The sequence below is a fragment of the Nesoenas mayeri genome (genome assembly GCF_963082525.1).
Source record: "Nesoenas mayeri genome assembly, chromosome: 14".
Classification (NCBI taxonomy): domain Eukaryota; kingdom Metazoa; phylum Chordata; class Aves; order Columbiformes; family Columbidae; genus Nesoenas; species Nesoenas mayeri.
Window position 1 is genome coordinate 3894938 of NC_137556.1, and position 15010 is coordinate 3909947.

The 15010-nt window shown below is 47.8% G+C and overlaps 1 protein-coding gene across 5 annotated transcripts in view; it reads right to left on the reverse strand.

Annotated features, from left to right (window-relative positions):
• The window catches only part of NSD1 (nuclear receptor binding SET domain protein 1), a 55774-nt gene that overhangs the window by 21721 nt on the left and 19043 nt on the right, over nucleotides 1-15010 (reverse strand). For 3 of the 5 annotated variants that reach the window (XM_080353014.1, XM_080353012.1, XM_080353013.1), the window contains exons 5-10: nucleotides 11395-13975; nucleotides 8052-8173; nucleotides 7631-7922; nucleotides 5786-5895; nucleotides 4637-4706; nucleotides 3787-3902 (exon numbers count right to left, since the gene is read on the reverse strand). In XM_080353014.1, the coding sequence (XP_080209140.1) occupies nucleotides 3787-3902; nucleotides 4637-4706; nucleotides 5786-5895; nucleotides 7631-7922; nucleotides 8052-8173; nucleotides 11395-13975 (3291 nt within the window). The remainder of the gene's footprint in view (nucleotides 1-3786; nucleotides 3903-4636; nucleotides 4707-5785; nucleotides 5896-7630; nucleotides 7923-8051; nucleotides 8174-11394; nucleotides 13976-15010) is intronic. The other 2 variants (XM_080353016.1, XM_080353015.1) reach the window with 2 other exon arrangements.

Below are 15010 nucleotides of genomic sequence, written 5' to 3' on the forward strand. Positions count from 1 at the left end.
GAGGGAAGGAGAGCAGCAGGTATCCTAGAGATGCTTGTTCTACCACAAGATATTCCCGTCCTGCAGCTGCACAGGGCAGCACTGCCTTTACTTTTGCCAGGACAGGGAACGCCACCCTGACAGACTCCAGGCCTTTGGGGACAGCCCAGGCAACACCTCAGTGGCCTCACCAGCACCAGCTGCCACTCCAGACCCTATTTTTTAACATCCCAGCTTACTGCAGTGAACTGAGTGGTCTCGGTGCGCAGCTCCCCGCTTCCTCTTGGGTCAACGCCTCACACCCAGTGCGTGTCCAGACACAAACTGTTCACCGAAAGACCCTGTGAGGGACTCAGGGCACTGGCAGGAGCAGCAGGCACCACTCCCACCCCTGCAGCCCTGCTCCGTGCTGGGTGTCCTGCTAACGATCGGGAGAAGGAGCTTTGCACCACTTTCTGTATGGGAGCTGTGGTGCTACTGAAGCTTGTAAACTGAAATGAAAGCCCTCTGAACACATTATTAACATGGGCAAAACAAGGACATAAACATCTCCTGAAGTTTAAAGCTGGCAGACCTGGAGCTAGCATTCAGATCAGATAATGGTGCTTCCTCTGGTTGTTTTTTTTCTTTCATTCCCTAAATGCAGCAGTACGCTTTTCTCTGAGAACACTTTAAAGCCATCTGAGTTCTGCAGAGCAATGATGCATAGGTGCACTGACAGTATATTACAGCACACAATACAAAGATGGATGGTATACATTTTCTTTATTGAGCACAAAGAAGAGCAGAGTCCCAGCTACAGACTACTGCCAGTCCAACACACCACACAGCGCACAGCCCTACAGACTATCATCAGCATCTCACTGGAAAGCTGGCAGCGATGCAGCCTGTGGGAATACTGATAAGGGGCATGTAAGCTGCTGCCATCCTACCACACAGCCTGGCAGAGGGAAGGGAAAGATCTCTGTGGTGTGGGTAAAATGTCCATCTACAACACGACAGCCACCTTTGCCTTTATATGCAATAGCATCTTCTCAAGCTAAGCGCTACGACACTCTTGCTAGTATTTCTGCTAGGAATTACTGCGGCAAGGCAGCCCTCTGTCCAAAACACTTGCTTTGGCTCCTGGAACACTGCAGGAGCAGCACCAGCAACCAGTGCTCCAAGGACTGGGTACAGCTCAGGTCCTCCTACACAGGTTCTTCCCTTGTCTGCTCAGCTCAGCAGCGACCTCAGGCTCGCAGAGGTCACTGTAACCGAGAACAGGAGCAGAGTTAATCAGCTACTGGTATGGGCAGATATCAACTATAGCTTCTGCTTACACTGGGGCCCAGTGTTACAAAGTGAGCTCGGCCCCCTCATGGTCACCAAGGCCCCTGTCAGGAGGGGCAGGGTGCTGGTGAACACCCAACCCGTCCCCTGTGCTCAGCGGCACCACCTTCCTGCTTCAGCTAAGGTTTCAAGATGGTGTTTTGGAATGGGGGGGCATAATCAGACTTGCTACAGAGGTATAAGTGATTTAGAACTGGCTTGGGTCTTCCCATCCTTCAGGCCGCTTTCTGCTATGGCTGCCAGGACTCCTTGTTTTGAACCTTGACGGCTATGTTTCACATGTTATTGGAATGGGAAGGTAAAATACACCTAGGAGTCACAGAGGGTTAACCAGCAACTCTCTGGTCAGATCTGAAAGCATCTGCAAGCAGCAATGCTGCTTTAACAACTGGGCCCACACTGCCCAGCGTGGCACAGCATGCGCTAGCCCCACTCTTTCAGCCTAAACCAGGCCCATTTGGTTCTGCAAACAGCTGGCAAATCTGCACATTTCACATGCCAGGATCTTGGCCTTATTTTAATCAACGCTCCCAGAACTGCGTAGGGAAGGGAACATCAAAGCCAGGTAGGATGGGTAAGGCCAGACACCCGCACTCTGTGAAAGGGAAGGAGTAGATGGCTGTCCAAGGCCAGCACTCAGAACAACCTGTTGTGCTGTTCCCCCTCCTTCCCCTACCCAGCACAAGCCCTGCAAAGCCACGTACCTCCTAGAGAGGGCAGCTCTCCCATCTCGGGTCTTCCTCCAGAGCTATCTCTGCTGCTGGATCTGGCACAGCCTCAAAAGCCTGGCCTGTTCTTTGGCACAGCCTGACCTTGGCTCACAACCTTGACAACCATTTCAACATCGTTTTCCATCCCCTTCTCTCACTCTCTTGCTGCCCTGACGTTGCGAACTTGCACTCCTGGCTCCATGGACAGGCAAAGACAGAGAAAGCTGCTTAGTTCAGCCCAGGCAGACAAGCTTTCCTCTGAAAGCAGCTGGGTCCAAGGCTCCACTGTGCTGTATCAGACTATTTCTTCCAGCACTGTTCACAACAAAGTGGGGTTCCTTGCCTGGTATGTGGAAAGTCACTTAGGGACATGGGTTGTCCAGATTCCACAGGAAAGCTCTATTGCATCTCCACAGCCCACTAATACTCACCAGTACCCACACACTCACCTAAGCCAAGGGGCGAACACTCACCACAGCAACTCAAGAGATACAGAGAAATGGATGCTGGCAAAAGGTGCCAAGCATCAGTGTGGGTTTTTTTGTTTGTTTATTTTGGGCTTTTTTTGGCATGGTTTACCATACCCAACTTCAGATTCCCAACACAGATATCTAAGGCTGGAGGTAGTTAAGACTCCCTGGGCTTCATTTGCAGTCAACAGCGGGTGCAGGATTCAGAGCCATGGCCTAACTACATTGCTGCTCTGACCTGCCCCCTCTTTTCTTCCCCATGAAACATTCACAGAGAATCTGCTGGCTCAGAGCTGAGCCAATGCTTTAGTAGGTGCCTCACTGCAGACCGTGTTAACTACCCCCCATCATGGACAAATGTATTTGTACAGGCTTCTTTGAAACACGATTCCAGATGAGCACACTTTAGAAAGAGCACTAACAGCAGCACAGGAGTACTACCCCGCTTTATCATCCCCAGCAGGAATAACCTTTTCAAAAAGCAGTAGCAGGAGGGTGGCTGGCACTGCTCAGACGAGTGCTGTGACGTTTGTGCTCTCCTGGAAGCTGTATAACAACAACAAATATAACAATATATGTCTATAATTGGCTCCTGAAATACATACTGACTATCCTGACAGAACAGCCTGCTGCTGAATCTGGGCCACTGGAAGTGGGAGGCGATGGTGAGAGGCCCAGGTGTCCAGCCTCTCCCAGGAAAAGTCTTGCTTCCCCTACACTTGGTGATACCTGGCTCATTCCTAAAAGGCAAAACGTGCTTGTCAGAGATATTTGTATGCCAGCTCTGCTGGATGGCAGAATGTAATCAGAGGCTCCTGTGAGCAGTCACAGACAGTCCCCCCCATGCCCTCCAACATGGTTCTTAGCTGACCCTGCTGTGCAGGGGCAAGTGGAAGAAGGGCTTGAAGTCCACAGTCTAGTGTTTGTGCTTTATACTGGTGCAAAAAAGGGCAAGACTCCCACCACCACCACCAGAGATCTTTTACAGCAGTTAGACCTTCTGAAGTGCAAAGCAAGGTGCCAGGCAAAACCCAATTCTATCAGATCAGAACAGCCTCTCTTCTGGAGAGTTAGCTGAGTAGAAGCTTAAAAACTGAGCCTAAGTTAAGTAGTCATCACATAAAACAAGGTGGTATCTTCAGCTTGAACCCCAGCTCATGCAGCTACATCAGTGGGACAAAATCCCAACTGACAGGCCAGCCAGGCAGCGATGACCAGGCCTCGGCTCTGCCAGTGCCCTGGGAAGTGGCAGACAGGTTACAGGGATGACAGCACACAGCAAGACCCAACAGTACCTCAGAGTGTGGGGTCTCCCCCAGCCCCTCCTCATTTCTCTCCTTCTTGGAATGCATTGCAGAGGCATGGCGCTGTCTCTTCCGCTTCCGCTGCTTCTCCAAGAGCTTTTCAGAAGCTGAGATGCAATAGAAAGACCGCTCAAGGAAAATGCAGAAATAATTCCCTTGCTACAGGTGCCAGCAGCAAGATCTACACCTTTTCTGAGAGTTTCAGGCTGGGTCCTACTGTCTTTGAGGGCATAAGGGCTGGGGCAACACCAGCTTGCAGGCAGCAGCCCCCTGTCCTGCAGCCACGAGTGGACCATCGATTCACACTGGTTTAAGCTGCTTTTGTTAGGCTGCTGAACAACATTACTGACTTTCCCCAAGACATGCCCCCAGCAGAAAAGAAATGCTTCCAACACAAAGCTTATGTTGCTGATCAAATGCTGATAACTACACCCTCTCCCACCGCACCGCAACTAAAACTTCCTCATGTTGATAGCAACGTGACACAAAGGCAGATGGGGGGGAGCACAATGCAACTGCACAACAATGGGACAGGGTAGACACCACTAAGCCTGGTCACAGTGTTGTCATCGGGCGAACAACAGTGTATTGGTAAAGACCCGGGCTGACAAGTGTCCTTCAAGCACTCAGACTACAGATAAGAATATCCCATGGAAGTAAGAGCTCACCATCTCCACCTTCCATAGGGAAACCAAAGACATGACAGCACCTTGGCCCATCAATCTCCATACCTATTTCTTCTGCCATTGCCTCAACTGAGGCAAGAGTCCTCTGAAAGCCCCGGACACACACAGAAACCCACCCGTGACCAGCCCATCCCCACAGCCCTGCACTCGCTCACCTTCTCCCAGGTCCGAGAAGTGGGTTGGCGAGTAGAGCTCAGAGTTGTCGCTCTCTGAAGGGCCAGCGTTCTGCAAATACACAACAGTCAGGTCACCAGATGCAGATCAGAGATGCATGTTCCTCAGCCACTTCACGAATGACTGCAATGTCTATCTTACAGTTCAGGTCATTAATTCGCCAGCGATTAGCGGCTTTGCAGGAAAACATTTGTTCTGTGTGTGTGACAGATCCCACATGGAACAGTCAGTCTCTGCGCAGGGAGGAATGCTGAGTCTGCTGCGTCTTGTGCTCAGCAGCATCATCTGCTGCGCCTGAGCTCTCCCAAAAAGGCTGCTAACACCCTATAAGGTGCTGGGAAGAGAGACTCTCTTCTGGCTTTACACTTTTATGGAGCTTAATAATGAAATACACTGGCCTCAGCATTACTGCAACCATGATAACTGTATTAAGACTGTGCCACACACAGAGGAAAAAGAAAGCAGGAAAACTGTTATTAACCAAGCTCAGAAACAGCGGCAACAAGTCTCGTGCAGGTACACCACCCAAAATAATTCTCTACGAGTTGCTATTTTCCAAGCTGTGCCACTGGATATCAAGTATTTAGTGAAGAAGAGCAGCATTGTCTTTAAAAATCTGCACCAAGCGCTGTACATAGGCTACGTGTGATAAAACTCAAGCCTCTGTCCTGCTACAAGCTCTGCACTTACATACCATTCACCAGCTCGCTTGGGAAGGTAATAAAGGAAACGCTGCTCGGAAGAAAGCTGATGGAAAAAGACAAAGCTTTACGTTCAAGCCCAAGCTACACTGCAACAAAACAGCGACAGAAAACCTCTGCACAGGACATTTCCGCTCAAACCTTCCCAGCCAGCATCCAAATGACTCTTTTTCCATATAAATCAACGAAGACAGGAGATTTTACAACCAAAATTACCCAATCCCCATTACACATGGGGAGGGGTGGGGAACACATTTGTATTCAGCAGATTTCTTCATCATAACACGGCAACCAGCACCTTTGGGAAGGGTGGACCTTTGCTCCGGGGCCACAGCCAACAAAAAGACACAGCACTGTGTCTCATTCAGCAGAGTTTGCTGTCTAGACTCATTTTTTATCTGGTTTTTAAAAGCGCTGGAAGGAAAGTACCTTCTTTGGGGGAGTCCACTCCTCCTTCTTTGGCATAAAGGTAGTGTCCAAATCATTGGATTCCAGGAGCTTTTTCGTGGGCTTCCTTTGACGCTTGCTTTCAAAGTTTCCTGCAATGAAACTCTTCACATCAGATAAACAAGGGTTTTCTTCCACCAGGCCAAGACCATTAAGCAAATATCAGCCAAGAGTTCAAAAATCTGCTTCACCCTGTCTTTGGGATCACAAGCTCCTTGGGCAGAGATGTCAATCACCACAACTTCCACAAGAGACCCCAGTCTGCCATGTCCTTCAGACAAACCTCAACGCGCAACACAAAATCCACCCGCAGAAGAGAGACTATGCAGTCAATGCTGGCAGGTAACACATCGTGGCAGCACGATTCAGATCGTAACTTCCCAACCATCTGGATCTGGCCTAAGCCAGTCCCATCATTGAAAAATACAGTCCTGCCTCCACTCCCACGCCACTCAGAGCAGCATCCACGCTGTGCACAGTGAAGGTGAAAACCACCTGGGAAAGACACCCCAAACAAAGCAGCTGTGACCTGCACCGTTTCCTGCTCAAGCCTTTTGCTGGCACTCAAGAGGCAACAAGTCATTAGATTTGGGCTTATCCACACTAATTGTGGCAATAATATAAACTTAAAAGGACCACCAAAAAATGAGTGCAAGACAGTTGGCAGAAACCGCTTGCTACCTGTCCTGCCCTGTGCATCTGCTCGCTTCATCAGCCTTGGCTGTGTCCTCTGTGGCACCTCCGCACATACCATTTATGCACAGACACCTCACGGAGGGACAACTTGGCATTGTCCCCACACCAAGTCCCTGCCCACGGCTCCGGCTCTGCGTGCTTCAGCCAGAGGTGAATTTCCTCGGCAGCGGGCAGAGCTATGTGAGCTCTGCAGACGACGTTCGCTCCAGCTGCTGCACCCTGCACTGTTCGTCTGTATCTCCAACCTCAGGCTCGCATCCCCCATTTTTCCTCCTTTAATTTGCTCCAACTCTCCGTTCCTATCTGACACCCAAAGGCAATCCCTCTGCCCTCAAACATAACAGCCTACCTGATCTCTCACTGACCATACTTCTCTGCCTGCTTGGTTTAATTTTTTTGACCACAGGCCCCTTTAGAACAGGAACAGCGTTCCTGCCACGTCAGCACAGCCAGAACATCAGGGCTTTTACTCTGGACATGTCTCTAGATGCCACCAGAGAATGAACATACTGCAAAGGAGATAGCATGTTGGAAAGGGGAAAAACCCATTGGACGGCACTCCTCTTTGTGTCCCATGCCTTACTGGAAGCCAAGGCCCTGGCCTGCTGCTAAGACAAGTCTCTGACAATTTCTATAAATCCTTAGAACCTCTAAGAAAAACGTTTTCCTAGAGGGATTTCTGTGCTACAACTCTCCGAGCTCACGAGCAGAGCAAAAGGCCACCCCACGAGCTGCGTGGATTAGACTTTGCCTGTCACCCTCAGCACGGAACATTCATCCCCAGGGTTTTAACAGCTAAAGGAATGCTGCTGTTTGCAAGCACAGATGGCACGGACTCAAGAGAAGGAGTCGTGACTTTCTTCATTTGGACAAAGGGGTGTTCTGTGCCAGGACCTAAGGAGGACCATTGTACTCTACAGAAAGTTAAAGCGTGCGATCATCCAGCTCATCAGTTCACCCACTGCCCCTTCTCCCTTCCCAGCACCAGTAATGGTCACTGAACGAAGCAAAGCTATAACAAACTAACAGATCAATAGCTACTGACCTTTTCACTCTGACCGAAGCAACAATTTCCGCTGAACTTGTGACATATTGACTTACAGGAGCAGAATGACACAACCTCTCGCTTACCTGATTTCAGGAATCTCTCGTCTGCATCTGGAGAAGCAGAAACTTCAGAAACATCTGAGGAAGACAGCACCAGCTCTGGAAAGTCTGAAGGTCCTTCTAGAAGTCGATCGGTGGGATCAGCAGAATGAGATCCTAGTTCTGAGAAGGAGCACTCTGCTTCGAGGATGGGAGGGGACTCTTTGGTTGAAGATGGAGTTGAAACCAAAGGACTCGGCCCCCGCTGGGTATCTCTGTCAGGACTGCATTGTGCAGGAAGATCTCCTTCAAATTCAGACCTCACCACAGAATTCACCTAGCACAGCAGAATATGGTGGTGAAAACGTTCATCCTGCACGGCACCGCAGACAGCAAGAACGCATCAAAAGCCCACAGAGCAGAGCCCAGAGTAACAACCACGAAGACCACGTCAGCCTTCACCCACCTTTTGCAATTGCTCCTGGCCCTTCCTTGACTTTTTCTTGGGTGCAAATAAGTGATCATATTCTTCTGCATATTCCAGAAGCCGTTTACTTGGCTTTCTAAGGCGCTTCCTCTCTGCATGTACTAAGAAAAAGGAAAGCAGCTTCAAGACTGTGTTTCTGAGTTGATCACAAGCCAAGACTCTCCTCATGATCTGCAGATAATACTTGTTCCTGCCTCCTCTTCCAGAGGTTCCATGTGGGAAGAGACCTGATACTTCTTTCTCTTTGATACAGCCTTATGATTTTTGAGCTTCCTATTTTCCACAATCCTGACAGGGTACGTGGGGTTTTTAACAACCCAAGGGACTTCAACCGGTTCAGGTAAGAAATCAAAACACATTAGATATCTTGACTAAGAGGCTCCTGGAATTTTACCCAGTGTCTCCCTAGATAAACTACAGTATTTTTACTAAAACCTAACTCTATTCGCAGTTTGGACTCATCGTTGCTGGTTTTGCTGTTAAACGCTTTCAGTTTTAGTGCAGGGGCATGTGGAAATGCTGTTTTCCCATCAAGCGGCACAGTTACTAGTTTCACTAGTAACACTTAAGCCTAACTCCTTCCCTTTCCCTCCTCTCTGGCTTATTTCTGTGTATACTACAGGAGCCTTGTATTCCCCAACTGCTCCTGCAAGCCCTTTTATTGCCTTTGCTTCCTGACAATAGATTCCACAATGAGATCAGGGAGCAAACAGCCCTGGCCAGTGACCGCAAGCTCTTCGAGGCTCAGATGTCTGTTTGCACAAGGCTGCGCCATCGCAAGGGAAACCCAGTAACAGGTATTTCCTCGATCCAAACCTACGCACTCATGCTGCACTACCTCACACCGCGTGGCAAGCTCCACAAAAAGAGCCCCGATGCTCTACATTTGCAAGCCGCAAAAGCAAGACAATGGAAGTTTATTGTCTTTTTCTCACTTCCCAAAGTACCTTTGACTTTTCCCCTTCATTAGTTTTCAAAATGATTAAATAATATTGTCAGAAGATTTCTCCTAGTCATATAAACATCTGCAGTCTCTTGGAAGTTTGGGAACAAACAGTAAATATTCTCTTTGCTTCTTTTCACGTGTAGGAGGTGGCTTTTTCTTCTTTAAAACGGAAAAATTTTATAACAAAGCATTCCAGCGCAACACTTCAGAACAGGGATGTTGGACAAGATCGCTACGCTTTATTGTGGCTTTGTGGTTAAACATGCATGAAAACGTCAAACTTGGCCTAAAGAGAAGGAACAACTTTCTCAAACGCAGCTATTTTCAGCCTCTATTAACGCTCTGCACAGGTGTCTGGGTGAAATACACATTTCAGTACATAAGCAATTACAAGAGGAGTATCCTCACTGGGCAGCTATTTAGAGCCCCAGCGGAGCCCAGCGCTGTGCCGGAAGGGCTGGCTTAACCGCATTTTTTTCCCCAAAGCAAATCCTGTGCAAGAATACGAAATGCAGTCTGATCGGCACTAGCGAATCACATACCTGACGAAACTATTATTTATAAAAATGTTTTATGTCAGCAAATTCCACCAGTATTAACTTCTGCCTTATTTGCTCTAAACTGCACCTCAAAGTTTGCAGCGAAAACCACGATACTCTGCTGCGGGTGAGGATCCGCCACCTCTTCTCAAAGCTTTGGCAAGGAGAAGAAACTCCTCTTCTGGGAGCTGCTGTTAGTCTGGCTTACAGCATCATGCTCTCTACTTTCTACAGAATTGGCCCTGGCCGATAGAAAAGGAAGACTGGTTTCTACAAATGGGCTTTTCTCGGCATTAGAGATTAACTCACCACCAGCAGCAGCAGCTCTGGTGCCTCCTGGGGCGCACAGGTCTAGACAAGGTCCAGCTCTGCTTCCAGGCTCACGTGCTATTTAGGGCAGGGGAATTAGATTACACTGCGGTTGCTGACCTGTCACTTGTACAAGCAAAGCCAGGCCCTCGCTTTGTCCCTCTGTGCTCCTCTCCTCCATGTCACCTCGCCCAGGACCTGCTGCCTTCCTCTGCTGGTTCTCCCCAACATCACCACCTCTCAGCAGCTCTGTCTCTCTCTGTAGATTTGCACCTACATCTCATGCAGCGACATTACAGGGATGCTTCAACTGCAAAACCATCATGAAGCCACGAGAATGTGGCTGCATGTCAGTGCAAACAGAACTCACTCCGTCGGGTGGGCTGGGACGCTCCTGCGACAGCCCCGGCTCAGCCCCTCGCCTGCTCTGTCTGGGATTATGCCTCAAAAGCACGCAGCCACAGCCAGATGAGGCACTGAATGATTAAGCTTGTCATGATTTCAAATTAGAACTCTTACCCCACGTGTTACACCCTACGGGTTCGTTTTCTGTGCCTGCTGTGACCTGCCTTGGGCAGGTCCTACAACCACTAAGCCTTTTTCCACGCTGAAACAGAGGTGCAGGCAACCTCCAGCAACCACTAACAGCAAAATACACACACCAAAATGTGCACCGAGGGAACACGTAAGTGACAAAACGCACCCAGGTTCAAAGTTCTATCAAGTTATATTAATTTATGATACTGCAAATAGTTGAGAGCAATTTAGTTTGGCAAAATCTATGTAAAAATTTCACTTTGTTGTTTTCACAAAGGTTTACTTCCCTAGATTCTTTGCAGAAGCCTGAGGATGGTGTGAGCTGAACACGGTTCTGCTGGACCTATTTTCTCCATGCACACCCATTTTTTTTGCCTTTACCAAATGTCCCCATCCCGGTGGGACGGACAAGGCTGCGTGACCTCGGAAATCCGTGGGGTTCCCCAATTTGTTATTAGCAGCTAATAAACTTCCACACTAAAATGCCAAAAAACCCCAGCCAATACGCTGTCTTGATGAAATGCTATGGAACAAACCAAAGACAGACTCTTATGTCAAACAGTTCAGCCATTGAGGCTCAGTTTCCCACAACTTTGTAGCGCTGATCTATCCAGCCGACAGCCAGCACATGGCTCGAAGGAACACGTTATGAGGGAATAAGTTGGGTTTCTTTTAAAAAAGCACAAAAACCAACCAAACAAACCCACAACCCTGAAGGATGTTAATTTACCTTTCACTGTGGAGGAACTAATCATTTGCAATGTATTTCAACTTTCTGACCAAAAAGCTAAGCAAAATCCCGTGTTTGCTGCGCTGCCTTTGTTCTCCGGGCTTACAGAGAACCCCAAACCAACACATCATGCTTTTTTCAGCGCAGATATATACATCTCTGTGTTGTCAAACAGCCTCAAGTTCCATAACTTATGCTTTAAATGAAAAAAGTATAAAATGGATACAAATACACGCTGTGGCGCACGTCCAGCTCCCTTACCTTGTGCAGAGAATTCAGACTGGGGAGCAAAGTTGCCAAGCTCTGTTTCTGAGTCCATCACACTGTTGTTTGGCTTACCACATACATTCAAACGCTTCTCAACTAAGTCTAAACGATTCTCATAGTCCTGACCTGTCAGGTCTCCCTCAAGCACCTTTGAATGAGGGGAATGCCTACGTCCCAAGCACTCTTTTCCCTTCAGTGAAAAGCCACGAGAATTCAGGCCAAAGGCACTCTCCAAGTTTCCTTGTTCCCTAGATCTACTGATGTGCTTATTAGATCTAGCACTGCTTTGGTTAAAACGCTGCCATCGCTTTTTGGGTGCTACGTGATTTATATCATTAGACTCATCACCAAGAGAGCTCTCACTATTTGCCTCTGAATCCAAGTCTGGACTCTCCCCATTTTCAGCAGAAGTGCAGCTCTCAATATTTCTACCAGCTTCAGGGCTCCTTCCAATACGATCTAAATTGTCATCAGATAAACAGGCAGAGTCTTCATCAGTTGAATGTTCTGTTAAATCAACAGACTCTTTCCTCTCAGTATCTTCTGCTTCATTACCTAGAGGCCTGGTAACCAAACCGTGCACACGGAATGCATGTTCTCCTGAATCTCTGGATAACCGACTTAGCAACTTACTTGGCCCTCCTGGTTTTAAGTCCTTTCTGTTTGAAACTTTTTTATCTCCAAGCTTTGATGACTGCTTAGATTTTGAACAGTTGCGTTTGGGCACGCAATTTGTGCCATTTGTCCCAGAAACAGCAGTACTCGCGGGCTCCCTTTTACTAGTACCAATCCCCGTCAACTTGGTTGGAGGATTGCGTGAAAATGAGGAGTTGCTTAGAGCGGAGTTTGGATTTACTGTTTCCTGGACACAATCTCCATTTTTTTCTATTTTATATGGGGGACCTACAACAGACAAGGACTTGAGACCGCTCGCAGAATTGCTTCCAGAACCGTCAGCTGTGCTGGTATTTCGAAACGGGACTATATTTTGACCAGTCATCAGTTGCTGCTCTTTTGTCTTACTGTCATGCATGTCCTTCAACATCATTAACAAGGTGCTGAACTTGTAATCTGGCTCAATAGGCAAACGACCGTGACCAGAGGCAGAAGAGAAAAGCAAAGGTACTGTGGTCTTTGGAGCACCAGAGTCACCAGCATCGTCACCCATGGACCGGTACGACAGCTCCTTCAGCTCTGACAAGACGTGTTTCACCACAGCAGTTTCGATTTCAGTAGAATCCCTGGGCTTCTCGTGCACGTTGTTTAACAGTTTCTGACCGTCAGCTTTTCCGCTTCTCTGCAGAGAATCTCTCTGAAGGCCAGAGAAACCTTTGGTATCAGAAGAGCAACGATTCACGTCACCCTCCTCTTCTGCAAGAGAAGGCTCCGACCCAGCAACTTTTTCTTTATGTTTGCATTTTATACTCCCGATTCGGGGCAATTTTATGCTTTTCGGTTTTAAGATTGCTTGATTTACAACAGCAGGCCAGGAGCTGTCCTTGGAAACGCTTTGGGGAGTAGTGTGCTTGTTTGCTAGGGAAAGATTGTCGTTTCTCACATCTGAAGAGCACTCAAGCGCCGTCAACGACATCTCAGCATCAGAGAAGCCTACTTCAAGCTCCCCATCCGCAAATCCACCATCAAGTCTGCTGGTCACCGAACCTCCCAGAGGTTTGCAGTCTCTGTATGACTTCTTCCTGGCCCTTCTGTTGCTCTTCTGAGAAAGATACATGGAAAGCTTAATGTTTCCACTTGACGTCATAGGAAATTCCTTCTCCACTTTATCTGAAGAATCACTAACTTCAAGAGCACTAGAAGCTCTCTCTGAACTTTGGTCCATGGTATCTACATCACTGTTCCCACCATCTGAGAGGGACAAGGATGAATCTGATTCAGTTTGCTTTTTCTCAATACCAGCATCAGATGTAGAATAGTGTATTTGTAATTTGGAACTGCACAAAATGCCCAGGGAGCTCTTCTCTCTCTCCAAAGATCCACTGGAAAACAAATCTCCTTGGAGAGCATTCTTCAGAGCATCACTTTTACGATTCTCATAGTCTGGTTTCAAAGGTGTCTTCTCAAAACGTCTTTCTCCAAAGGAGGAAAGCAAATGGTTTTCCCTGGTGCTCCCAGACGCTGTTAAACTGTTGGCAATCCGGCGAAGTTCATGAGATGCGTGTTTATCTGGAAGGTCTCCAACGATCATGTTTCTAACTATACTCTCCGTCATTTTTCCTTGGATTTCTCCCCTGGATCCTTCCACTCTTACGCCACTCTTTTTTACTCTAGTCCTTTTTCTGCTGTCAGAGCTTTTTTTCAGATGTGGCTTCATGTGCAATTTTCCTTTTCCACTGGCCGGGTGTCTGGAGTCAAACGCCAAGGATTTAAAGCAGCCGTTCAGCTGCCTGTCCCGTTCTGCTCCAGGGCCGTTGGTGTAGTATTCCGCCTGCGCTTCCTTCTCGCTGTCCAGCTCGCTGGAGTTCTGGCTGCACTTCTGATCCTCCGGCCCCCCGAGAAGAATGTCTTCTGCCTGCCCAACACTGACTTCCCATTTAGCCAGAAATCTTTGTGGAACCTTGAAGTTGGAGGAGAAATAACAAAAAAAAAAGGAGGAAAAAAAAAAATAGGAGTGAGTAATCAACAAGGTAAAAGTGAGACTGAGGTGCACCAGGCACACAACAGTGAAAAACCTGCATCTTGTGTCTTTAAGACAATCACATTGATTCCCAGAGACTGTGCATAATGGACACAGAAAATATTGCTCCTGGGTAAGTAACCCACATGCCCACTGAGCCTAACAAAGACCCCTGTGCATTCCCAAAAGAGCAAAAAGGTCCCAGCAAGCACAGGTCTCCCAGGAACCAGATGTCCTGGCATTCTAGCAAAGCCTGAACATAAAGGGGAATGCATATGGTATGGATCCCTGGCACAAAAACACAAAGGAAGAGCCAACAGGCCTCTTAAGGCAAATGCAATATGATTTCCCTCAAAATATTTGAGCAGTCGTGTTTGCTTTGCTCGTTCATGATTCTTCCTGCATGCCTTGAACTCAAGAGCACGATTCAATGCTCCCTTTCCATCAACTCACCTTTGCACACACATGAGATATACACACACATCTGAACTGTACCCTATCAAATTCAAACAGCTATTACTGAGAAGTCTTGCAGCTTTAACTTTGCACCTTTAGCATAAAACAAAGAGCCCTCTTCATACCGGACAGGAACTTCTGCTAACACCTAAAACCAGCAAGAAACTTGTTTCTTATCTGCCTGTGTAGTTTTTGGCTGCACAACAACAAATCAAAGGTTTCACAACTGCTTCTAAAATCAAAATCTATTCCAAGACAGAAGGAACAACACAAATTTCTGACACTTTTCCTTTAATAAGACCCCACACCAACAAAATCTCAGCAGATTAAGAAGCTTCATGGAGCCTGACAGCAAACCAGCCAAAAACTCTCAGCTTTGCATCAGATCTTGGCTTCCATGGATGCAAACCTGGACATTTATGTGAGCAACAAACATTTAATTCCCTCTAGTGCAGCCACACCAGCACTGTCATTTCCATATGGGATGAACCCCCAGCCATGTAGCACTTCTACAACCAG